This window comes from Lepidochelys kempii, chromosome 22, assembly GCF_965140285.1.
Source record: "Lepidochelys kempii isolate rLepKem1 chromosome 22, rLepKem1.hap1, whole genome shotgun sequence".
Taxonomy (NCBI): domain Eukaryota; kingdom Metazoa; phylum Chordata; order Testudines; family Cheloniidae; genus Lepidochelys; species Lepidochelys kempii.
Genome location: NC_136401.1, coordinates 17,992,253 through 18,012,602, shown reverse-complemented (window position 1 = coordinate 18,012,602; position 20,350 = coordinate 17,992,253). Strand labels below are relative to the sequence as shown.

At 51.1% G+C, this 20,350-nt stretch overlaps 1 protein-coding gene across 2 annotated transcripts; it reads right to left on the bottom strand.

The window, feature by feature from the left end:
- Positions 1-662: 662 nt before the first annotated feature.
- Positions 663-18,983, bottom strand: DLAT (dihydrolipoamide S-acetyltransferase). Of its 2 annotated transcripts, none has more exons than XM_073320796.2 (14): positions 18,653-18,983; positions 13,866-13,967; positions 12,750-12,874; positions 12,468-12,624; positions 9,146-9,272; positions 8,514-8,704; positions 7,687-7,834; positions 7,388-7,455; positions 6,441-6,533; positions 5,275-5,382; positions 4,522-4,637; positions 4,040-4,202; positions 3,681-3,817; positions 663-2,959 (listed from the first exon to the last, which is right to left on the bottom strand). In XM_073320796.2, exons 1-14 carry the CDS (start codon positions 18,905-18,907, stop codon positions 2,830-2,832), a joined length of 1,920 nt encoding a protein of 639 aa, XP_073176897.2. In that variant the 5' UTR covers positions 18,908-18,983; the 3' UTR covers positions 663-2,829. The 2 variants fall into 2 exon arrangements, with proteins under 2 accessions (XP_073176897.2, XP_073176899.1); XM_073320798.2 differs by lacking the exon at positions 18,653-18,983 and adding an exon at positions 14,114-14,205.
- Between the last annotated feature and the right edge of the window lie 1,367 nt (positions 18,984-20,350).

Here is a 20,350-nt window from a genome sequence, read left to right as displayed (position 1 = left end):
TTTTTCAAATTGGTGTAATGCAGGGGTTACCTTTAAAAGGTGAGGTGAGTCGTCTCCAAAGCCAATTCAGTCACTGGCTCCTCTGCCGATAGTACTGAGGGCAGCTGTGCACTAAGAGTTGGCCTTAACCCACCAATGCAGTGGTACTGCAATCTCAGCAGAACTAGGCAACATAACAATAGCGCTCTAGAACTAGTCTGCCCATTCAAGGCCTGTTTACATAATGAATATTAAGGCTCAAGAACCCTACAAATGAAGGTATCTACCAAAAGGGTTTCTCTGCTATAAACATTTTCCAAGTGCTATATCTCTGTGGTGCCTGCTAGCATTCATGAAGAAAACAAGCCAATGCAGATGAAATAATATTAAAAATTAGTACTTCACTGGTTGGGAAAGGTTGGCGAGGAGTCAAGTTGTCTTACAAAGGCAATAATGATCATATTCTATTCTAATATGAAATTATTTTTCAGACTCTAAGTGAGGAAATAAAGCATCAATTCCATGATGCCTTTTGGTAAGTGATTTGATATCACAATGTACTCACCCTTTTATGCCAGGTTGTACCCACTTTAGCTTTACACTACGCTTCTCCCATACAGCATATGACAATATGGCAAAGGAATAACCATGTTTAAAAATAGATCAGAAATTCAACAGACAGGTTACAAATGTATAACTGTATTTAATTTTAACAGACTAATTTACTCATGAGCAGCAATTCTTAGTTTTCCTTTTTTGTTCTGAAACAGTTACAAGGATTGCATCTAAAGACTGCATTTCTATAGTTATAGGTCAGCCTGAAATAGCGTTAATGTACATGAGCTGCCCTAGTTGGAGTGTATAGTGTGCAACAGGGCACTGCAAGCAACACAAAGCCAAATACAAACACAGAGCTGAAAGGATCATTCTGCTGTTCTGCAGCCTGTTCACCAGTCAGGCTCGCAATAGGACCGTGGTCCTTTGGCACAAGCTAGTTCCTGTTTTGATTTTCAGTTTATTACAGGGAAGGAACAACAAGAGTGTCCAGGATTTCCTTAACCCGAATTCTAAGTACTTGGTGCAGTGGAGTCAGAAACATAGATCATCCAAGTCTAGTGCTACATGACAGTGGCTTAACAGAGACACTGCTGAACACTTATGGCGGAAAACCTTAAGGTTAACAGGGTAAAATTGCATTTGCCCAACCAGAAGGGCTGACAACTTGCACAGACTGTGCACTAGCAGCGAGGTCAGCAGCACCCATTACTAAACAGAAAAAGCACTGGGACAATTTTTATTAGTCTAACAATTCCAAAGATTTAATAGAACACATGGACTCACCCAAGAATCTGGAACTGAGAAAATCAGAACATTTTTATACTTAAATGCAACAACTTTTCTTCTTACCCAACCATCAAAGTTAGGTATAACTGCAACCAACCGAGTAAAACATTAAATAGTTCTCACAAAAATATTTCATCTCCACAGTGTATTTTTTCAGTATTATCTTTAGTGGATTCTGTAGCACAACTTTACAAGAGACAATATTTAATGTAATGTATAGGGTACAGAATAACCTTTCATTCCTACCAAGCTCTCCAGGTCACCGATCAACTACATGATCTTTCTTTTTAAGTTAAGATTTCCCTTTGGAAAGTGGAATATTGGGAGTGGCCACTAATGTATCCCCCCACTGTAGGACACAACTATTAGTGTATTTGGGTACAAGTCCAATAGAAAACCATTTAAAGCATTTTACATACATTATATACATGGGACAGCACATTCACAGTTTATGAAGGCTGGGGCAGTAAAGACATTTCATTTAAGAATTGTGATATCAATGACCTCAACTCATGTTAGAGCTTCCCGTGTCAAGAATGTCTGAAAAATCAATTTTCAAACATGCAACTCATCACAAAAATGATTGCCAGGGATGGAATTCCAATGGCCAAATTACACATGCTAACAACAGGTATCGACACACCTAGCAAGAAATTCTCCTGACAGGTCTGCAGTACAACTATTTCCATTGCAACAGGGTGTACTGTTAACATTGCAAAGGGGAAAGCAGCCATTTAAGATAATTTCATACAAAAATACACACATGTGAAAATCCACAAGGATGGGGCACATTCTCTGTGACATTTAGAAGAGATTTGATTGTACTGTTTTGATAGCTTGATTAATTTAACTTCTCTCTTGCCTTTTTTTTTTTTTTTTTTTTTTTTTTAAGTCCTCTAAAAAGGGATCACTTAGCTGTGAAAATCTAAGCTAGTGTTGAATTCCAAGGAGGAATTGCAATGTGAACCCTTTGTCCTATGAAAAAATATTCCTCCTCTCAATGTATGCCTGTCACTCTCACTAATACTAACAGGAGAACAGACCACTTAGGGTTCACTTTTTTTGTTTTGTTTTTTGTTTTAAACTAGCTTGTAGATTTCAGCTACCAAGCCTTACAGATTCTTTTGCACAGATGTTTACAATCTGGTTCTCTTAATTTCTGAGAACATAAGAGATTATATATCTGTGTATGCTCCTGCCCACCCCAATTCAGGAGCATACATGAAGCATACAGTGCTCACATGATTTTAAATCCAAGACACTTGACTTTTTTTTGAGAAACACTGGCAAATTCATTAACTGTATAAAATACAGTATAACTGTATATTGCTCTGTAAAGCCTTTTGCAAACTATTTATCTGTACAGAATGGTAAAAATTACCAGTTAATATACATATTTAAAATAAAAAAGGAAAATTTGTTTAATAGAGTCTAATCACTGAAATATAAATAGCTTGATTAGAACAGAACAATGTGACCTAGGAAAGTCTTGGTTGTTTGGTTCGATTATAGCAGCATGGTTGTTGGCTTTTCAAGGAACTTTTTGAACTCAGCAAGCCACTGGGCTCCAACTGCTCCATCCACAACTCGATGGTCACAACTAAGAGTAACTGACATCATGCTGGCCACATCAAACCTGGGAAGAGAAACAAAATCCCACATTTAGCACTCGCAAGTTAGTTTGCGGAGATTTGTCAGCCAGTGATATTCACACCACCCAGGACTTAAAAGATAAACCCCAAAGGGTGTTGGTCCTGTAGTACTCAGATCTACATGTATACCTTCACAAATGCTTATGATAAAGATCTACATGAGAGAGTAGATCAGATCCTTCACTTTCTGAAATTAGGTGATCCCTTTGGAACATGCAGCTCATTTTATTTAATAAAATGCATATACATTGGTGATAAAACTTCACTCTATCCCCATGCTAAGTCACACTCTAGGCCTGGCTACCTCAGCATGAGTTTTCAGGCAGTAAGACTGTCTTTTATCTATACGTGTCATTCATTTGCTCACCAGATTCAAAAGTCTGCACTGTGCCACTCAAAATTTGCCAGCGAAATATGGTCCTGTGAGAAAGGCACTAATCTAGGATTTAGGAGACAAAGGTTCAGTTCCCTTCTCTGCCACACATTTCCTGTGCAACCTTGAGCAAATTATTTACTCTCTGTGCCTCAGGCCCCCATCTTACAGATGGGGATAATAGGACTTCTCTAACTCACAGTGGCACTGTGCAATACTGCTAAATATTGATCATCTGATGGGAAAATTAGAATACTAGCCACTATTCCAAAGTAAATGTCACCTGTTTGAAGAATTAACTGAATCTAGATAATGCTCTATTTAATACTTACCCCTTCTCATTATTTGCTGGCACCAGCCTGTTCTCTGAAGTACCAACTGCCAGAATACATGCCTGAGGTGGATTGATTATGGCAGAAAAATTCTTAATCCCATACATTCCTAAATTGGAAACCGTAAAAGTGCCTCCCTACAGGAAATAAACACATAGATTAATATATGGATCACCACAAAAGTTACTTCACATAGCATGTTAATTAACATGGCTAAACTAGATCATGGATTTGAAAGTGCCTGTTCTGAAGGGGTCATTTGACCCACATGTCATGAAATGGTTCACTTTTTTTTTTTTTTTTTTTAAAGTCAGGGACAATCACCGCTCCAGTAATTACTAACACACCAAGCTCCTCACCTGGAATTCATGGGGCTGAAGTTTACCTTCTCGTGCTTTGGCTGCCAAAGAGGCAACATCTTTACTAATGGAAGCCAATCCCTTTATGTGCGCATTGAACACGATGGGAGTTATAAGCCCTGCAGGAGTACTCACTGCAATGCTAACATCCACTACATGATTTCTGTAAGACACAATGGGGACACAACCCATATTACTTGAGCGGGACACAAAAGAAAGATTTTTTTTAAAGCATTAAAGCCACCTCGTATAAACAAGTGGTTACTGTCATGTCCATTAAGTCTAGTGCCCAGGCCTCACTCACAAGGGCACTTTAAGAAAGGTATATGAACTCTTGAGAATCCCCTGAGTTTTATACTGCAGCTGCTCCCATTCCTGCCAGCCTTTATGAGATCCTGCCAAAAGTGTGGGAGAATTGCTCCATTTTGCTATTAACACCATACTGAATAAAGTTACTAGCTACATTTGGACCATATACTTACTGCCTGATAACAGTGTCCAACCATGAGGAATTGGCTTCAGGCACCTTCACACATGCCAGAGCTGAAGCTTTAATGATGAAGTCATTGATGGAAAGCTTAATGTTCTCCGACACCTCCTGTAAAGAGAAGACAGAGGTCTGAAATGTCAGTGATTTACTCACTCCTTATAGTCACCATAAAAACTGAATCAGTTTGCATAAACACAAGACTACATGGCCTGTTTACACTTACTACTGACCCTATCACAGTCAGTCAATCTGGCACATCTCTAAGAGGAAACATTTGAAAGTATCTTAAGCCCATTTAACATTTGCATTCCTCCCCCCTGCCCCTGCCCCCGCCTTGTAGTCCGAGAAGCAGTATTCAGTTTTGGGATATGTGATCTTCATTTCCCCAAAAGAAAGAACTCTGCTCAGACGCAGCATCTCATTTACGATTTGATCCTGCTCTTTATCCTATTCTCTAGCTGAGGCAACAATAGTAAAAGAAAGCTGTGCAGCTTGTCTAGGATTCAGTGTGATCAGGCTGGGGAACTCTGAGCACGCAATGGGCAGTGTTTGGATGGAGAAGACTTCTCCACACTCTGTCACAAGAGGGTCAAGACCTGATTAGCAGGAGGCAGCAAAGTTTGGATGCGAAGGAACCTGTTCTTCCCAAGTCCAGCTGGCTCAACCCTGAAGAACAGATGCAGGAGGCTCATCATACTGATTATCTACCTGTCCTCAGACCCACACCACCCTTCAGTTGTGTTACCTTATTAAGTTCTTTCCTGAGCTCCAATATTTCTTCCACATTTATATCAATAGACAGATAGTAGTGAGGTATTGTTTGTTTAGACTGCATCAAACGCTGAGCAATGACCTGAAGGCAAACACAGCAGGTCATTAAAACACAACACACTTTGCAAAATGGGCTTCCATCCAAGTTAAAAGTAGGGTTGACAACGCACACCACTGTCTTAGATGCACACATTCTAGCACAATTAGGTTTGGTCCAAGCATCTTTGGAGTTGCTACATAAAGACCACTGAGCAGCAGACAATAGTCAAAAGACCAATATAAGGATTTTGCATTTTTAAATCAGCTAGAATTTATACCCCTACTCTCATTTTGCTGGATGGCGCAGAGAGATGAACAGATGGGCTGAGACAGAGGAAAACTTTGTTATGGTGATTTGGGAAGCATCTTAGTTTTGGGGACAGTGGTCCTAACTGTTTGTATTTTAGAGAGAGCGAGAGAGATTGTACATGAGGCCAGAAACGTTGGATGGATGCATTTTTATAAACGCAATAAAGCAGCTGCTGTATATAAAAGGCACCTCCACAAGAAGATCTCGCCCTCACCTTCAAATGAAGTTTATTACACCAGAAGAGAGAGATTTGGCTAACAGGAATGGTTGTCCATTATAAGCCACCAGACACCTAGAGATGTCACCCTACTATAAATCACTAATAGCAGTAAAATTTTTGCTTCAACTTTCATTTCTCACAGCGTGGGTGGATCTGACCCTAGTCTCCTTTTTTGGGTACATCAACCACCACGACATGATTTAGCACAATTGGCCATCTCTGCTCAAGGCGCAAATGGAATAGAAGGGTTGCTGCAGATTAGGGCTGAGGTGCATTGACAAAGCTGCATGGTCTCGCAGGTCAGAATGGAGGTGCATCAGCAAAGCTGCATGGGGGAAGCTTGCTCAACACCTGCCAGTTCTATGCCTTGCTCAAGCCAGCGCTATTAAATCACTTACTCTCATGAGCAAGTTTTTCCCACCAAGTTCACTACCCTTCAGCATCCAATTGGCCCTCCTAGTTAAAAGGGACCTTAGTCAACAGTGGTTAAATGTTTAATGTTTCTGGAAAGACTCCTATGTGTAAATACAATCATCTCTTTAAAGGGAGAGAAAGAAGGAAAACCTCTTACCCTCCGAACATTACTGATGGGGATATCTGTGAAGACACCTGAAGGAGGTGGTGTTGCTGTTGGAGCTGCAGGTGTAACAGGAGCTGCTGGGGCCTGTGCACAAAGACAGACAGACAGCCGGGTTTCCGATCATCACTCAAATGTGAGCTGGGGTTTGTCAGAAACTAGAAATCAACATTACGGAGACAAGCTTTGGGATGACTCCTGTGAATAAGGCTGTGGTGGAAAACAGATGGCTGAGACACGGCTGCTCTCCGTGTTTCCGGTCGCCTTCTTTAGTAAGCAGAAGGCACTCCCGTCCTATAGCTTCCTACCCAGATACATTTTAAGTGATTCACAAACCCAAATGTTAAGGCCTCGATAACATTCTGTTCCCAGAATGTGGCGTTTGTGGGTATATGAAACATATGGTATTGACATCTGTAGCTACTATATTCTAATTAAGGACTGGTAATAAATATTAGTGATAGGTACCAGCCTACACGGTTACAGCTACAAAGCAGAACTCTATCAGACAATGATTGCAAAGTAAGGAGGACTGCAGAAGACTTTCAGTTTTTAATACTGGCCTTCCTTTGATTTTCCCCTCCTAAGCTGCCTTCCTCAAGGCTCCACCACTCCATTAGCTGTTCCGTTTATATGGTCCCCATTACCATAGTAACACCTGGAGAGGCAGGATGTGCTTCTGCAGCAAAATTCCAAAAAGTGACAAATTAAAAAAGGAGAACATCTCATCTCACGTTTCTGAAGTCCTACACATGCTGACTCCCCAACACTTTCCACACTGTCCAATCACCAGCAAAACTGTCAGTCTTCAGAATGCTCGTACTTCACCTGCTGGTTGCAGTCTTCAGCCGCTTCCAAAGAGCAGCGGGTAGCTCTACACTTCTGTCAAAACAACTACTAATGCAGTAGTACGAGATCTCACGGATTTCAGTCCTACTCACAGGGACAACCTTTGGAGGCACAAATGACTCAATATCTTTCTTCGTGATTCTGCCATCTGGTCCAGTACCTGGTTAAGGGACATGTGAAATGTAAGATGATTTCATGCAATGCCATATTGGGAAAATGCAAATTAAAATGAAACCCACTCCCTTCTAACCCAGTCACTCAGCACAGCAACTGGACATTCAGCTGTAATCTGTGACCAGAAAACATTTTTGATGGACTGGGAGCGAACAGACAGCTAAGCACATATCTAAGGGCAACAGAGACTGGGATAAGAACGGAAATGGCAACTCACCTTTCACCTGCGCAATGTCAATTCCTCTTTCTGCTGCCATTTTCTTTGCCAGGGGGCTAATTATTACCCTTCCTTTATGTACAGGAGCCCCAGGTGATGAGACTGCTGGAGCTGAAGGGGCAGGGGGCTGGGGAGGAGGAGCTGCCACCTTAAGAGAATGGGTTAGACACAGTCATTAGCTGCACAGACATTCAGCTAAAGTCTTAAAGTTTCACTTAAGTATGAGGAGATGTAACATGCAAAGAGAACATGGGCATCTGGTAACCAAAAACCAACTAGAGAATGTTCACAGATCAGCAACAACAGTGATCAGGGGCTGGAGGGGCTGATTTAGGAGATTAAGGAAGAGAATGAGAGCTAAATCAGCAGAACTGTGGCTAGAGTGATGATCAGAGGTAGGGAATGAAACACTGCAGGTATGGGGGAGAGGAATTATTTAGGAATGTGCAGAGAAATAAATGACATTATGAGAAAATTTAGTCTATCAGAATGCCTTTCTGGGAGTGTGACTGATTAGGCTGTGGAATCATCTCCCAGATGAAGGGGCAGTAAGTGACTTGTATCCCCATCATTTGGAGCATTTAAAACGAGAATGGGCAGCAGTCTGGATTACAGACATAGGGAACAACCGCCATCAGTTCCCAGAGAATAGATTAGCTGGTGCTAATAGGTTGTATTCATCTCACGATATCCTTCCACTCATGATACCACAAACACATTACTGGAGTTCAAGCTTCACAAGGTTCAAACCAGCAGGATTATTCAGGTCAGATTAACAACTGCTAATGGTCCCCCCTCTTCTCTTCCCCATGAGAGATAGTCTTTACCGGAGGGAGAGGACTGGGTGGTGGTGCTTGTGGTTTGATATCAGCTACTCCAGTATCCCTGTAGTCAGCAAATGCTGGAATATCAGACTCCTTCTCCACAATGATACAGAGTGGGGTTCCTAATGGCACATCCCTTGTTCCTTCAGACACCAGAATTTTTGCCAGGTAGCCTTCTTCCTGCACTTCAAAGCCTTAAAAGAAAATGACTGATGAATGCTGGAGAAGATCAAATAACCAGAAGGTTGGCATTGATGTCACACAATCTCAACACTGGCACAATGAAGAGTTCTTTTGGATGATGCTTTCAGTCTCCCCATAGTAACTAAATCCCTGCCACTTTTTAACACATCTTTAAAACAACACTGAATGGGGAGAAGTCTCCATGTACTGCAGGTTTAACACCACAGGGCTGGTGCAAAGCTGGGAGCTGCTATTAGCAGCTCCATCACCTAGAACTACAAGAGGACAGGAAATAGCTTTACATTGCTCCTTTTACATTGCACCAAGGCCTGCTGCCCTTTGCAGCTGGAAGAGAAGAGGCTGGTTTGAAGCTCTACTGTGGATTACTCTCTCTCTCTCTCCAGAGGTTAAAGAACAATCTATGGTCTCTCTCAGGGTAAGAGATTGCTCACCTATTGTGGCTTTATCTGTTTCAATTTCTGCCAGTAAGTCTCCTTCGCTCAGTTTCTCACCAACCTTCTTCTCCCACCGCTGAACCGTGCCCATTGTCATCGTTGGTGAGAGAGCAGGGAGAACAATCTATGGAGTCAAAAGAATGCGAGGGTATCATAACAGATAACTGAAAGCCAACAGGAGCATGACTTCAAACCCCAACCAGTGTATTACCCTGGAGAATGAGCCAGCACCAATATGTTCCTGGGCCTGCCTAACCCAACGGAGCAGGGTGCAATGCTGCTGCTGCCAGATTCTTCTTTAAAGACGCTAAACCAGAGCTTAAATTAAGGAAGAAAATTGAAAGGCAACAACTGAGGGATTTTCCTGTTGGGATTCTGCTTTGCCTGTTTAGTGCTAGTAAATAACCATCACCTAGCACTTATGTAACAGTTTTCACCTGTAGCGCCGAAGTGCACAGATGGGGAAACTGAGGCATAGATAGGTGGAGTGCCTTGTGTGAGGTCACACAGCAAATCAGTGGAAGAAATGGAAATAAAACTCCCAATTCCCAGAACAGGTGAGGTTCCGCCAACTCCATTTGGAATCTGACTCCTTAACACAATACTATGAAAAACGAAGGGGAGAATGGGAAAACCTGTGCTGGGAGTGACACACCCTGGCCCTCAGAGCAGTCGGGTACAACAGCGATGGGCATTTTAGATATGGATGCAATAATAATAATAATGGATGTGCACAACTTTGCAAGACACTAGTAGCTCTTCTACTGCATCACTGCAGAACTTGTTAGAGAATCAACATTCGACCAGCCCTGAACAAGAAAAGAGCAGTAGAAAGGAAGCATGGTCCAGTGGGCAAGGTGCTAGTCTGGGATTCAAGAGACTTGGGTTAAATTCCCTGTACCACCATACACTTCCTGTGATGCCCTGAGCAAGTCACAATCTCACTGTACCTCAGCATCCCACCTGTAAAATGGGGATTATAGCAACTCCCTACTTCACAGGAGTATTGCAAGGCTAAACCCATTAAAGGTTGTGAGATGCTCAGCTACAATGGTAAAAGGGCCATATAAGTACTTAAGATAGACAAACACAGGATACTGTAGTAGTACTAGGCAGTCACACAGAGATACCTCAGCATCTAACCACATGAGAACTAACCAAGCACAACTGGTCTGCTCCTGGGCTATGCAAACTTAAAAGAAATTCTTCCCACATAACTGGGCCCCAGCAGAGTAACAGAGGGTGCGATGTAGCTCCTAAGTCCCTTTGTTTCATGCTCAATGTCACGGCGCCTAACTTTCAGTTGCTAAATCCAGGGTTGTGAGTTCAATCCTTGAGGGGGCCATTTAGGGATCTGGGCCAAAAATTGGAGATTGGTCCTGCTTTGAGCAGGGGGTTGGACTAGATGACCTCCTGAGGTCCCTTCCAACCATGATATTCTATGATTCAGACCTATGATTCAGTGGCCTAAAGAAATCACATGAACAACTCTGCAGTCCACAAAGCTGAGCTAGAGGCCTAGGCTTCCTATCCAATGAATGGGGAGAGATAAGGAGTACTTGTGGCACCTTAGAGACTAACCAATTTATTAGAGCATGAGCTTTCGTGAGCTACAGCTCACTTCATCGGATGCATACCGTGGAAACTGCAGCAGACTTTATATACATACAGAGATCATAAAACAATACCTCCTCCCACCCCACTGTCCTGCTGGTAATAGCTTATCTAAAGTAATCATCAAGTTGGGCTATTTCCAGCACAAATCCAGGTTCTCACCCTCAACCCCCCCACACACAAACTCACTCTCCTGCTGGTAATAGCCCATCCAAAGTGACAACTCTCTACACAATAAGAAAAGGAGTACTTGTGGCACCTTAGAGACTAACCAATTTATTAGAGCATAAGCTTTCGTGAGCTACAGCTCACTTCCTCAGATGCATATCGTGGAAACTGCAGCAGGCTTTATATATACACAGAGAATATGAAACAATACCTATTCCCACCCCACTGTCCTGCTGGTAATAGCTTATCTAAAGTGATCATCAGGTGGGCCATTTCCAGCACAAATCCAGGTTTTCTCACCCTCCACCCCCCACACAAATTCACTCTCCTGCTGGTGATAGCCCATCCAAAGTGACCACTCTTTTTTCATATTCTCTGTGTATATATAAAGCCTGCTGCAGTTTCCACGGCATGCATCTGAGGAAGTGAGCTGTAGCTCACGAAAGCTCATGCTCTAATAAATGGGTTAGTCTCTAAGGTGCCACAAGTCCTCCTTTTCTTCTTGCGAATACAGACTAACACGGCTGCTACTCTGAAACCTGGGGAGAGATAGGCACCAGAGAACATGAACCATAAAAGCCAGCCAATGCCAACAACAGGGATGTGTACTAAGCCCTGCCCCACTCACACTGATGGGCACTTGAGTCTGGGCTGCAGGGAGGCACCTAGCTCTGGAAGTGATCGTGAAGGGGAACCAACCGCCTAAGCCACTTCTTGTGGGAACGAGTTCAGCACCTGCCTCGCTCCACACAAAAACGGCTACAGGAGGAGGTGGTGGTGCCTCTCACCTTATAACTTTTAGCCCAGAGGTTAGAGCACTCACCCAGGGTGTGGGGCACCCAGATTCAGTCCCCTCTTCACTCTGACTAGAGCGCAAGAAAGGATTTGAACAGGGGTCTCCCACCTCTCAGGAGAATGCTCTAATCACTGAGCAATGGGATATTCTGATGTGGGGCCCCCTCAGTCTCTCCTGTTGAAGCTGTTCCACTGTGGATAAATAATGAACGAGTGATTGGAGCAGGGGGACTGGACCCAGGGTCTCCCCTCTCCCAGGGGGGTGCCCTAAAACTGGATTACAAAGTCTCTTTCTCTCTCTTCCTAGTCCAATGACTAAGTATTTTTTTTCAGGGGACTAGTCACTTGACCAGAGACAGAGTGCTGCTTTATAGCTTGCTGAATGCCTTCATCCTTTACTCCATTCTATATAGCTAGGCCATCTACTAGCCAAATTAACCAATCAATGTCATTGCCTTTTAATAAGAAGAGAATCATGTGCATACAGGAGCTTTTCATAGTCTGAGGGAACAGACTGTCTTCTTCGACTGATACCAGGGGCCCTAAAACAGTTTTAAAGCTTAACTGATTGGGGTTTTTTAAAGCCCATTTTAAATCTGTACGATTGACTCTCACTCCTGCAGCCAGAGCTAATAAGGCCTATGGTTTATATCTACATCACAGTGCCTAGGAGCTATTAGTGTTCGACAGGCAGAAGACAGACACTGAAGAATAATTCACTACAGGTATGTACATGCCTTACCTGCATGTGAGGAGGATAGGAGCTGCCTGGAGTCTGCACAGAGGGCTGAGCTGGTGCGGGGGGAACTGCCGCTGGAGGGGGAGGCACTGAGGCTGCTGTAGCAGCAGGTGCTGCAGAATCCAAGGTAAAATTCTTAAAGGCATCAATAAACTCGGGCCTAGAAGAGGAGCCAAAGGAGCCATGAACAATATGGAAGATAACGTGCCTAATGCTTCATCCAGGGCACCCAACCTGCCAGGTTCCCCAGACAGCACTCTACTGAGATGTGATCGATTTACTTACTTTTCAACTGTGATACATATTACAGACCCAATGGGGACATCCCTTGTCCCTTCTGCTACCAGGATCTTAGCCAAGTAACATTCTTCCAGACTCTCAAATCCCACAGTCGCTTTGTCTGTTTCCACCTTTGCAAAAAGAGAACGATCTTGTTATGGCCCAAAAGAAAGAAAGAAAAAAATAAAAAGGGCTGCATACAGCTCAGACTCCTCCAGTCTGATGTTTGTGGGTGAAGCTCCCTGGCATATAAAGCCATGGTGAGAATCATCTCAGCTGACAGCAGCAACTTGGCTGACAAGGAAAAGAGACTGTAGAGGTTCAATCCCCCTCACAAGTCGCTAAGAAACAGCAGGCAACTCTGAGGGGTAGTGAGGTTGTGGCTGTTTTTAATCCCTTCAATAAAGTGGCTTCAGAAAATTAATATTAATTTTTATTATCTGTATTTCATAGTATCTAGGCACCCCAGACATTGATCAGGACACCACCGTGCTAGGTGCTGTACACACACAAAACACAAAGAGAGTCCCTGCCCCAGACAACTCACAATCTAAGTATGAGAGGGACCAGATGGATGGACAGACTGACAGGGGAGTACAAGGAAACAATGAGACAATATATCAGTAGGACAGCCTGTGGTCTCAGCCCACCAGCAGCCTATCTGTGGACAAATTTTATGTAGGCCTCACAGCAGAAAAGAATTTTAAGAAGAAATCTGACGGAGGAAAATGAGTTAGTTTTGTGGATGTTTATGGGGAGCTTCTCCCAAGCCTGAGGGGCAGCACAGGAGAAAGTACAAAGGTGCTTGTTTGAAAATTTAACAAGTGGGTAATGGAAGCTGGCATTATGGGCTGATCAGAGGCAGGAGTCAACCTTCCAATGCTGAATCAGAGATAATGGGTAAGGGTGAGGAAAGAACAATTATACCTGTTTGGGGTGACTTGTGACAAAATCCAGGGCATGCAGTTAGTACGGGGACAATTTTAGAGACCATAACCTGCCTCATTCTCTGGTTATGGTGCAGCCTCCCACCCCACCAGAAAGTGAGAGGCCCCCCACAATCTGGCCCTTGGTGCCCCATAACTGGGGCCGTCCTGGTTAGGGGCGACCTCTCCACGGTACCTCTGCAATCAGATCACCCTCGCTGATCTTCTCCCCTTCCTTCTTCTCCCACCGAGCGATAGTCCCCATCTGCATTGTAGGGGAAAGAGCCGGCAAAGGCACCTGCAAAAGAACAACCCAGCCATAGCATTAGTGACTCTAGAACACCTTCTACCAAGAGAGGCGAGAGGCCAGTCAATGCTCTTGAATCCAGAAACAGTCAAGGTGCCAACAATAAAACAGCCATAATGCTAATGCAATAGTCTCACGTTTATTCAGAGCCTTTCATCCCAAGGTGCTTCATAACTCAGACTGACTCCAGGGAATTGCTTGTCCCCCGGAGCTCTAAAGGGCAGCTACCGACTGGTGCACAATACCACAGTGGGTGGGGAAGGGGCACGAAGACAAGGGCAAATCCGAACTTGGCAAACGACTGGGCTATTGGCAAGTGGGCTCTACGGCTGGCCGGGGTAACATCCTGTGGTTTCGGGGGCCAAGGAACAGGAGAAGGACGCCGCTTGTAGGGCCTGGCCAGCAAGTCTGTGAGAGGGGATGCCGGGGGAGGCTGGGCTGGGGTTGTTTGCATCTCACGGGGGTTTTGCAGGGGAGGTCCCCCATCCTAGCCTCTCCAGCGACTGTAGAGTCGGGGTGGGCATGACCCCAGCGAGCTGGGGGAAGAGAAAGAGAGTAACTCCGTGGCTGTGGGGCTGGAGTAGGCATGACCCCAGGGAGCTGGGGGAAGGGAAAGAGGCTGACTCTGTGGCTGGGGGTCTGGGGGGCATGACCCCAGGGAGCTGGGGGAAGGGAAAGGGGGTGACTCTGTGGCGGGGGGGGGGCATGACCCCAGGGAGCTGGGGGAAGGAAAAGGGGGTGACTCTGAGGCAGGGGGGGCATGAACCCAGGGAGCTGGGGGAAGGAAAAGGGGGTGACTCTGTGGCGGGGGGGGCATGACCCCAGGGAGCTGGGGGAAGGAAAAGGGGGTGACTCTGTGGCAGGGCGGGCATGACCCCAGGGAGCTGGGGGAAGAGAAAGAGAGTAACTCCGTGGAGGGGGGGACATGACCCCAGGGAGCTGGGGGAAGGAAAAGGGGGTGACTCCGTGGAGGGGGGGCATGACCCCAGGGAGCTGGGGGGAAGGAAAAGGGGGTGACTGAGGCAGGGGGGGCATGACCCCAGGGAGCTGGGGGAAGGGAAAGGGGGTGACTCTGTGGCGGGGGGGGCATGACCCCAGGGAGCTGGGGGAAGGGAAAGGGGGTGACTCTGTGGCTGGGGGTCTGGGGGGCATGACCCCAGGGAGCTGGGAGAAAGGAAAGGGGGTGACTCTGTGGCAGGGGGGGGCATGACCCCAGGGAGCTGGGGGAAGGGAAAGGGGGTGACTCTGTGGCGGGGGGGGGCATGACCCCAGGGAGCTGGGAGAAAGGAAAGGGGGTGACTCTGTGGCGGGGGGGGCATGACCCCAGGGAGCTGGGGGAAGGGAAAGGGGGTGACTCTGTGGAGGGGGGGGCATGACCCCAGGGAGCTGGGGGAAGGGAAAGGGGGTGACTCTGAGGCGGGGGGGGGGCATGACCCCAGGGAGCTGGGGGAAGGGAAAGGGGGTGACTCTGAGGCGGGGGGGGGGCATGACCCCAGGGAGCTGGGGGAAGGGAAAGGGGGTGACTCTGAGGCGGGGGGGGGGCATGACCCCAGGGAGCTGGGGGAAGGGAAAGGGGGTGACTCTGAGGCGGGGGGGGGCATGACCCCAGGGAGCTGGGGGAAGGGAAAGGGGGTGACTCTGTGGCGGGGGGGGCATGACCCCAGGGAGCTGGGGGAAAGGAAAGGGGGTGACTCTGAGGCGGGGGGGGGGGCATGACCCCAGGGAGCTGGGGGAAAGGAAAGGGGGTGACTCTGTGGCGGGGGGGGGCATGACCCCAGGGAGCTGGGGGAAGGGAAAGGGGGTGACTCCGTGGCGGGGGGGGCATGACCCCAGGGAGCTGGGGGAAGGGAAAGGGGGTGACTCCGTGGAGGGGGGGGCATGACCCCAGGGAGCTGGGGGAAAGGAAAGGGGGTGACTCTGTGGCGGGGGGGGGGCATGACCCCAGGGAGCTGGGGGAAGGGAAAGGGGGTGACTCTGTGGCGGGGGGGGGCATGACCCCAGGGAGCTGGGGGAAGGGAAAGGGGGTGACTCTGTGGCGGGGGGGGGGCATGACCCCAGGGAGCTGGGGGAAGGGAAAGGGGGTGACTCTGAGGCGGGGGGGGCATGACCCCAGGGAGCTGGGGGAAGGGAAAGGGGGTGACTCTGAGGCGGGGGGGGGGCATGACCCCAGGGAGCTGGGGGAAGGGAAAGGGGGTGACTCTGTGGCGGGGCGGGGCATGACCCCAGGGAGCTGGGGGAAGGGAAAGGGGGTGACTCCGTGGAGGGGGGGCATGACCCCAGGGAGCTGGGGAAGGGAAAGGGGGTGACTCTGTGGCAGGGGGGGGCATGACCCCAGGGAGCTGGGGGAAGGGAAAGGGGGTGACTCTGTGGCGGGGGGGGGCATGACCCCAGGGAGCTGGGAGAAAGGAAAGGGGGTGACTCTGTGGCGGGGGGGGCATGACCCCAGGGAGCTGGGGGAAGGGAAAGGGGGTGACTCTGTGGAGGGGGGGGCATGACCCCAGGGAGCTGGGGGAAGGGAAAGGGGGTGACTCTGAGGCGGGGGGGGGCATGACCCCAGGGAGCTGGGGGAAGGGAAAGGGGGTGACTCTGAGGCGGGGGGGGGGCATGACCCCAGGGAGCTGGGGGAAGGGAAAGGGGGTGACTCTGAGGCGGGGGGGGGGCATGACCCCAGGGAGCTGGGGGAAGGGAAAGGGGGTGACTCTGTGGCGGGGGGGGCATGACCCCAGGGAGCTGGGGGAAAGGAAAGGGGGTGACTCCGTGGAGGGGGGGGCATGACCCCAGGGAGCTGGGGGAAAGGAAAGGGGGTGACTCTGTGGCGGGGGGGGGGCATGACCCCAGGGAGCTGGGGGAAGGGAAAGGGGGTGACTCTGTGGCGGGGGGGGCATGACCCCAGGGAGCTGGGGGAAGGGAAAGGGGGGTGACTCCGTGGAGGGGGGGGCATGACCCCAGGGAGCTGGGGGAAAGGAAAGGGGGTGACTCTGTGGCGGGGGGGGGGCATGACCCCAGGGAGCTGGGGGAAGGGAAAGGGGGTGACTCTGTGGCGGGGGGGGGCATGACCCCAGGGAGCTGGGGGAAGGGAAAGGGGGTGACTCTGTGGCGGGGGGGGGGCATGACCCCAGGGAGCTGGGGGAAGGGAAAGGGGGTGACTCTGTGGCGGGGGGGGGCATGACCCCAGGGAGCTGGGGGAAGGGAAAGGGGGTGACTCTGAGGCGGGGGGGGGGCATGACCCCAGGGAGCTGGGGGAAGGGAAAGGGGGTGACTCTGTGGCGGGGCGGGGCATGACCCCAGGGAGCTGGGGAAGGGAAAGGGGGTGACTCCGTGGAGGGGGGGCATGACCCCAGGGAGCTGGGGAAGGGAAAGGGGGTGACTCTGTGGCGGGGGGGGGCATGACCCCAGGGAGCTGGGGAAGGGAAAGGGGGTGACTCTGAGGCGGGGGGGGGCATGACCCCAGGGAGCTGGGGGAAGGGAAAGGGGGTGACTCTGTGGCGGGGGGGGGCATGACCCCAGGGAACTGGGGGAAGGGAAAGGGGGTGACTCTGTGGCGGGGGGGGGCATGACCCCAGGGAGCTGGGGGAAGGGAAAGGGGGTGACTCTGAGGCGGGGGGGGGCATGACCCCAGGGAGCTGGGGGAAGGGAAAGGGGGTGACTCTGAGGCGGGGGGGGGCATGACCCCAGGGAGCTGGGGGAAGGGAAAGGGGGTGACTCCGTGGAGGGGGGGCATGACCCCAGGGAGCTGGGGAAGGGAAAGGGGGTGACTCTGTGGCGGGGGGGGGCATGACCCCAGGGAGCTGGGGGAAGGGAAAGGGGGTGACTCTGTGGCGGGGGGGGGCATGACCCCAGGGAGCTGGGGGAAGGGAAAGGGGGTGACTCCGTGGAGGGGGGGGCATGACCCCAGGGAGCTGGGGGAAAGGAAAGGGGGTGACTCTGTGGCGGGGGGGGGCATGACCCCAGGGAGCTGGGGGAAGGGAAAGGGGGTGACTCTGTGGCGGGGGGGGGCATGACCCCAGGGAGCTGGGGGAAGGGAAAGGGGGTGACTCTGAGGCGGGGGGGGCATGACCCCAGGGAGCTGGGGGAAGGGAAAGGGGGTGACTCCGTGGAGGGGGGGCATGACCCCAGGGAGCTGGGGAAGGGAAAGGGGGTGACTCTGAGGCGGGGGGGGGCATGACCCCAGGGAGCTGGGGGAAGGGAAAGGGGGTGACTCTGAGGCGGGGGGGGCATGACCCCAGGGAGCTGGGGGAAGGGAAAGGGGGTGACTCCGTGGAGGGGGGGCATGACCCCAGGGAGCTGGGGAAGGGAAAGGGGGTGACTCTGAGGCGGGGGGGGGCATGACCCCAGGGAGCTGGGGGAAGGGAAAGGGGGTGACTCTGAGGCGGGGGGGGGCATGACCCCAGGGAGCTGGGGGAAGGGAAAGGGGGTGACTGAGGCAGGGGGGGCATGACCCCAGGGAGCTGGGGGAAGGGAAAGGGGGTGACTCTGTGGCTGGGGGTCTGGGGGGCATGACCCCAGGGAGCTGGGGGAAGGGAAAGGGGGTGACTCCGTGGAGGGGGGGGCATGACCCCAGGGAGCTGGGGGAAGGGAAAGGGGGTGACTCCGTGGAGGGGGGGGCTCTGGGGGTCAGGATCCGGGGTGGGGGGAGGTCCGGGTGCCCCCGTCCCCAGTGCCCCCCAGCCCCTCACCTTCTGGTGGGGCGGGAGGCTGCACCACCGCCGGGGGACGAGGCGGGGCCAGGGCTCCCTCAGCAGCAGCAGCCGCCCCGCGGGCCTGGGCCCCGGCGCGCTCCGGCTCCGGCCCCGGCCCGGCGGGGGCTGCGCGGCCCCCAGGCTCCCTCCGTTCAGGGCGCGGGCCCCCCGGCCAGGGCTCGCTCCCGCCGCTCCGGGCACCCGCCGCGGGGCCGCGCACGGGGCGAGGCGCCGCGCGAACACGCGCCACATGCTGCTGCGGAGCCGGGACCCGGCAGCGGCGATGACCTCGCTCCCCTCCGGACTGCGGGCGCCCACCGCGCTTTACGGCAGCAGCGGCTGCGACAGTGTCGTGAAGAGCCACAAAACGGGGGGGGGGGGAGCAGCTGGAGCGAGGGGCTGGCTGGGAGGACAGCGCCGAGGAGATAGCGCGAGAGATCTGGGTGCAAGGAGGTCTGGAGGTGGACAGGGGACTCTGGGGTAGGATGGGGGAGCAGGGAAAGTCTGGGGGCAGGATGGGGGTGCAGGGGTGCTTAGGGGCAGGGTGGGGGCAGGATGGGGGTGCAGGGGTGCTTAGGGGCAGGATGGGGGAGCAGGGAAAGTCTGGGGGCAGGATGGGAGTGCAGGGGTCCCTAGGGGTAGGGTGGGGGTGGATGGGGGAGCAGGGGAGATCTGGGGGCAGGATGGGGGTGCAGGGAAAGTCTGGGGGCAGGATGGGGGAGCAGGGGAGGTCTGGGGGCAGGATGGGGTGCAGGGGTCCCTAGGGGTAGGGTGGGGGTGGATGGGGGAGCAGGGGAGGTCTGGGGGCAGGATGGGGGTGCAGGGAAAGTCTGGGGGCAGGATGGGAGTGCAGGGGTGCTTAGGGGCAGGGTGGGGGCAGGATGGGGGAGCAGGGGAGGTCTGGGGGCAGGATAGGGGTGCAGGGGTGCTTAGGGGCAGGGTGGGGGCAGGATGGGGGAGCAGGGAAAGTCTGGGGGCAGGATGGGAGTGCAGGGGACCCTAGGGGTAGGGTGGGGGCAGGATGGGGGAGCAGGGAAAGTCAGGGGGCAGGATGGGAGTGCAGGGGTCCCTAGGGGTAGGGTGGGGGTGGATGGGGGAGCAGGGGAAGTCTGGGGGCAGGATGGGGCGCCACTGGGGTCTGAGGAGCAGGGGAATCTGGGATTGTATTCATGGGGAAGTGGGGGCACTTAGGTGCAGATTGTGGGAGTAATTGTATAGAGGAAAGCAAGGGGATTGGGGGTGTGGGATAAGCGAACAAAGGATTGGATGGGGGGATTGGGGCAGGGAGGAATCACAGGGACTTGGGGGTCTCCAGCCCCACACCCTCTTCTGTGCTGTTCACTCCCATACCTATCAGAGGCCCTGGTGCTGAGATGGCTCCACAGTTGGGCACTGGGGAGGTGGAAGGTTACGCGCAGGCAGCTAAATACCAAACCCAGATGTGCACGTTCAGTGCAGCCTTCTGCAGGTGTCACCCCAGCGCCTCGAAGGTGCCCGCTGTGCTGTCCCTCGGGGGAATGGAACTCCCTTTATGATGATTGTTTTATGGCACACAGGCAGATGTTGTGATTCTTGTATTAATCGATGAAGGGGAAATGCCACACTGACTTAAACTCATGCAGACCCACAGAATGCCCTAGGTGGGAGGGAGTTACGTAGTACAAAAGCTGGGCCTTGTCATCATCTTCCAGGTGA

Bases quoted from the DNA above. Each gene is read 5' to 3' on its own strand.
- DLAT (XM_073320796.2), bottom strand. From the start codon at position 18,907: ATGTGGCGCGTGTTCGCGCGGCGCCTCGCCCCGTGCGCGGCCCCGCGG. The intron at 7,456-7,686 runs GTGAGTTGCCAT...TCCCTTAACCAG, and splicing joins TGACATTGCGCAGGTGAAAG to GTACTGGACCAGATGGCAGA. The intron at 5,383-6,440 runs GTAAGAGGTTTT...GTTTGCCTTCAG, and splicing joins CCATCAGTAATGTTCGGAGG to GTCATTGCTCAGCGTTTGAT.